Raw genomic sequence first — 5,807 nt, 5'->3', positions numbered from 1 at the left:
TGAGATGTAAATTATACTGACCTTCACCTTTCTTGAATTACTTTGGTAATGTTAACATATTACTGTAACATTAACTTAAAATTCTTTTACTTTAGACAAGGAAGGAATAGGCAACTCAGCTACTCCTCAGAGATTGAATTTATTTTTTTGTGTCAGATATGTGAGTATAATTATTCAAGTTACCGAAGCTATTTTTTATGTTTAGGATCACAAAAAGTAATTTCCCAGTTTGCCAAAAGCTTTGACCATTGAGGTCTGATAAGCAAATAAATTTATTTCTACACAAAAATTAAAGGATACATTAATACCTTCATAAGAATATAGGTAAGAAACAGTGGCTTAGAGAAACTATCTCAAAGCTAGTCAGCAGGTAGAGTAAGTCACTGGATCACTAATTTGGTATTTTCTTCCACTTTAATTTTTAATATTTTTATTATCAATAGTTACCCATAGCTTAACATGCTGACGTAAAACAGGTTGTTGCCTTGGACTGATGCCAGAAACCAGTAATCTATTTTATTGGAACTGTTACCCATGAGACTCCCTGAAGTTCACAAAGGAGTCACTATGGTAAGTGATCACATTGAGTAGTTAGCAATTTATCATTCCCGTGTTATGACGATTCCCAGCACATCTCAGTTCTGAGTAAATACAAAATTTGGGTGACATAAATATCATATACAGCAGTCTTTGTTACTTCATTAGCTATCAGTTCACATCAGGCAAGGTCATTTTTTATGTTCGGAATCAGGATAGCACCATCTATGGCCTAGCTTTTCCAGAATGAATTAACGTTTATAATGTATTGTGAGGTCTCTGAAGGAGTACTTGATACATTTGGGGGAATACTTAACAGGCATAACTTTTTTCCACTTTCCTAAATGGAAGGCTTTTCTTCCTTTAAAACATTTTTTCCTCACCACAACATTGTACATCTGGCAGGGATTTGACATAGAAAATCTTTTTAAGTCTAACTTCATTTCCTTGCTTTTTGTCTTGTGCCAGATTTTCTGTATTTCAAGTCACCCAAAGCTCCCCTCTTCTTCTAAACTTAGGACATTAAATATCTGAATCACTTTTACATATATCTACACTTTATTCTCTATATTTGTGCAATGATAGGAATCGCTATACTATTAGCTACATTTCACTCAGCACCTGTGTGTGAGATGTGTTCTCACACTATAGTAAGAGCCAACACTTACTAGGTGATTATTGTATAACAGGGATTGTTCTAAGTGCTTTACATTAATTAACAATTTAATTATATTAATCCTCATAAAAACTCTATGAAGTAGGTACTACTACTACTAATTGCAGTTTATATGAAAAACTAAGGAATGGAGAGATGAAGCAACTTACCCCAAATCATAGACTAAGTGATGGAACTGGGTTAGGAACTTGGATAGTCTAGTCTACCCTCGAATTGGGAAAACTGTTTTACACCTGTTTCTCCTTTACACTACAGCTATACTCACAATACTTCTGACACCAGATGTGAATTCCACCCCCCCCCCCCACCAAGCAATTGTGTTGGGTGTTGTACAATTTAACTCAATTCTGACACTCTCTACCTGGAGATAATTCAAGTTGTTGCCGTGGTTCTGACTGATCAGCTATAATCTGAGGTTCCCATGACCCCCTTCCTGGGTCCAATTAATTTGCTAGAGTGTCTCACAGAACTCATGCAAACACTTATGTTTATTACCAGTTTAAAGGTATAAATGATACCTTTATGATATGGATAAAGGATACAGATGAATAGTCAGATGAAAAGATGCATAGGGTGAGGTGTGGGAGGGTGCCAAGCACAGAAGCTTCTGCCCCCATGAAGTTGGAGAGCATCACCCTCCGGTGTGGATGCATTCACCCATCTGGAAGCTCCTTTGAACTTCATACTATTGGGATTTTACAGAGGCTTTTTCACATAAGCATAATCAATCATCAGTTCCATTTCCAACCTCTCTCCTCTCTCCAGAGAATGGGGAGTGGGGCTGAAAATTCCAAGCTTCCAATTATGGCCTGGTCTTTCTGGTGAGCCATCACCATCATCCAAAAGCCATGCCAGGAGCCCACCCACAGTTACCTTTCAGCTCAGATCATTCACAGTCGTGGGATTGAGCCCCAGGTTGGGTTCTGCAGCAAGTGTAAAGCCCACCTGAGATTCTTTCCCTCTCTCTCTGCCTCTCCCCTGCTCATGTGTGTGCACTCTCTCTCTCTCATAAAAAAAAATAAAGAACAAAAGATGCTCCGAGTGCTCTTATCACTTGGGAATTAACAAGGGTTTACTGTTCCAAGAATCGGGACAGAGCCAATACATCTATTTTCTATTATCTCACAGCTCTTAACCATTGTTATATCACCTCTCCAAGGTAGGTATAATAATTGTACCATGCAGATGAAGGAGTCTGACATCAAGTAATTAACACAAAAACACCCAAACTGCAAAACCTTTACTTTTTCTACTGTATCAGAAAAGGAAGTGTAGGATGGGGCTTTGAAGCCAGAAAAGCTGCATTGAAATCCTGACTCTACTAAATAGCTATATGACCTTCAGAAAGTTGTTTTTCTGGGTCACAATTTCCTCATCTTTAAAATATGGCTAATAGAATTTACTGTACAAGAGTTGTGAGGAATAAGAAACTAAGTACACTAAAGTGCTTACAAAAGTACCTTAGCACTTACTAAGTTTTCATTTTATTTCCAACCAACCTCTTTATGAGGAAACAAAAGATAAAATTACTTGACACGTGCTACTGAGAAAGCTGTAAGCCAGAGATAAAGATAATGAAGGCTCCTATTAAGCCTGTCTGGGTCCAAATCCCAAGTGTGTGTCCTTTATAAAGTTAACCTCCTGGAATTTCAGCATCCTCATAAACGATACATGGAGAACAGTACCACGCCTCAGAAAGTTATTGTAAAGGTTAAATTTGGTGACACACAACTGGTACATGGCAATTGTCTAATAAATATTAACCAGTGATCATCTCTGCATCTCTAGCAGCTAGATATTATTTAATGAACAGTGGCATAGTTAGAACATCTTTTGTGCATTCCTTCTCTAGTCCTGTCATTTCCTTTCCTGGCATCATCCCAACTATTTTTCATTTTCATCTCACGGGCACCTGGGTGGCTCAGCTGGTTGAGCATCTGACTTCGCCTTAGGTCATGATCTTGTGGTTCATGAGTCTGACCCCACATCGGACTTGCTGCTGTCAGCCAGTCAGCACAGAGCCGCTTTGGGTCCTCTGTCCCCCTCTCTGCACCCCTCCCCCCTTGCACTCTCCCCAAAATAAATATTAAAAAAAATTAGTTCACCATCGCAGCATCTCTTTCCTACTGTAAAAACCAGGGTAACTAAAGAAAAATGTAACTTTTTTACTATTTAAATTTGTCACTTACCTAGCAGTAAAACTACCAAATTTTCAGCAAATGGAGTATACAAACAGCAACTGCTACAAGTCACCAGTACAGTATGGAAAATGGAATTTTTACCTTATTTACCACATTGACTATAGAAATATTCACAATTAATGTAATTAAAGTATATCTCTTTCTACTTTTAACCGAAGTTCCTCTACATTCCTAAGCTTTTACTACACACAATGTACACAATCTTTAAGTTGACAAACCTATTAACAAGTATCCTGCTCATGAATTACACTTAGGTAAGTGAAATATGTGTCAGAACTGTTTTACAGACTCTTACAAATAAGATGATTGCAAAGGTACATTCTTTTCACTTTACAAGAAAAATATTAAAAGTGTTCTAAGTTTGACTGTTGCTTCACAACCATCTGTGAAATTTTCAGACTACTACTTGACAGATTACTTTTTTCAACACCTCCGTTTTTCCCAAGTACTTTCATATTGCTTCCAAATATAAAAGTACTACCTCCATACTATTTTTTAGTATGACTTCAAAGGACCAAAAAAAAAAAAAATCATAATAATAAAATAAAATTGAACAACAACCCAAATATCCCCATCGACAAGAATTTTTAAAATTTAGGGTTAGGTATTATATATCAATACAATAACTTCGGTTAAAAATAAAAATTTATTGATCTAAAGTTATTGCCAAAAAACTTAAGCTAAGTGAAAACTTTATTTAAGCTTAATGCTCTTTTTAACTCCTGCACGAATGCCAGAGAGTTCACCACTATAACGTTGCTCTTCTCTACGAACTTCACGAACTTGGCCTCTTCTGCGAATTTTGGCTCTTCTGAACTTCTCCCGGTGTTTGACTCTAGGATTCCGATCAATCTTCTTTCTCCTAGGTGTAAGTCCCCTATTTTTAGCAATCTGATAAGTAATGGCTCTCTTTGCATTTTGATCTTCAAGAGCCTGTTCTTCAGTGCTATTTTCTTCTTTCTTTCTCTTCAACTTTTGCTTGTCTTCTATTTCTCTATAGTATTTCAGTGCAGCTTCTTCATCAAAATCAGAATCATCAGAAATATCTGTAACAGCAGAGGCAGCAGCAGCAGCAGTCTCTGAAACAGATTTTGGCTTGGCCTTGGTGGATTTTACTTTTAAACTCAGTTCTTTCTTTCCAGCATCATCCTTAACTGTGAGTAGATGACGAATTTCAGAAGACAGCTTCTGATCTACAACCGACAACTTGTTGATCAAATTTCGGTAGGTAACAAGCCTTTCTATGACAGGATGTCCATGTGCAGGGACTCTCCTGGCTTTCAGGATCAAATAAAAACTGATGTTGGAGCAGTAGTTCAAATAGAGATTGTACTTGGTCCTCAGGTATTGGCTTCCTTTTCCAGATGGAATGATCCCTTGCTCCACCAACTGTAGCAATGGCTCCAGCTCATCCTTCACCTCTGTCAACTTAACTTTCAGGTCTTCTATCAGTTCCAAGAGCTCTGGTGATTCTTTCCGCAGCATCTTCAGCTTCTCTTTCACTGAAACTTTCGCCAGATCCTTCACGACCCGGGTCTCAGCCTCATCTACTTGACGTACAGGTTTTGCAAAGGCCTCTACCCAGGTCACCCCAAAATCATCCTCTTGCAGGCCTTGGGCAAGGCGCCGCTGTATGAGCTGTGCTTCTTCTTCCTCCTCTCTTTCCTCCTCCTCTACTTCTTGTTGACTTTGTCGGTTTCGGGGCTTGGAACCGTAGTCTGTGTCATAGTAAAGTTTTTTCCTCTGACCCCACGACAAACTGGGATCCACAGATGCCTCGGCCTCACTCTGCACGGAGCTCCCACCATCATCATCATCATCATCATCTTCCTCCTCCTCCGCACTCTCTCCATCTTCATCGTCCTCATCAGCAATATCTAGGGCTAGAACCTCCTCCTCCTCATCGCCATCCTCCTCCTCGTCCCCACTCTCCATTTCGCTCCAGCCTTTAGACAAGACGGCCCGAGATCGGGCCTCATGGAAATCATCTACCTTGTCTTGATAGTAGCTGGAGTCCCCTGGCGACGGTGGCAATTCTAAATCGTCTTCATTTTCGTCCGCTGGGCCGGGACCTGCCTTGGCTCGCATAGCTGCCCACTTGGCCGCTCCGCGCCGCCGCGATCTCCCCACCATAACTCACGGTCTCAAGTTCTACACCGACGTCGGGCTTTTGGCCACCTCTGACCTCAGCGCACAAGCCACGCGCTCCAGTAACACGCCTCTTTGAACAGCCACGCGCTCTCCTCCCAGGCGAGTGTACAGGCAAACAGGTCGGCTATAGATTCCACCTCCTTCCGGGCCCCAGGATCCTCTCCGCTTGGCGAGTGAACTAAGACTTCCGCTCAGTCCCGTAAGCTTTGTCACGTTAGGAGCTCTTCCGTTTTCGCTTTTGC

General features: G+C 40.3%; 1 protein-coding gene across 1 annotated transcript; it reads right to left on the bottom strand.

Moving 5' to 3' along the window:
- Positions 1–4,041: 4,041 nt before the first annotated feature.
- On the bottom strand, positions 4,042–5,807 carry UTP3 (UTP3 small subunit processome component). The gene has a single exon (XM_047092234.1). It carries the CDS (start codon positions 5,545–5,547, stop codon positions 4,108–4,110), a length of 1,440 nt encoding a protein of 479 aa, XP_046948190.1. The 5' UTR covers positions 5,548–5,807; the 3' UTR covers positions 4,042–4,107.

Source organism: Lynx rufus, unplaced genomic scaffold (genome assembly GCF_022079265.1).
Source record: "Lynx rufus isolate CCGP_SWC_20201006 ecotype Redwood Valley unplaced genomic scaffold, mLynRuf1.p SCAF_3, whole genome shotgun sequence".
In the NCBI taxonomy this organism is placed as follows: Eukaryota; Metazoa; Chordata; class Mammalia; order Carnivora; family Felidae; genus Lynx; species Lynx rufus.
The sequence above is the reverse complement of the archived record's forward strand: the minus strand, read 5'-3'. Positions and strand labels throughout refer to the sequence as shown.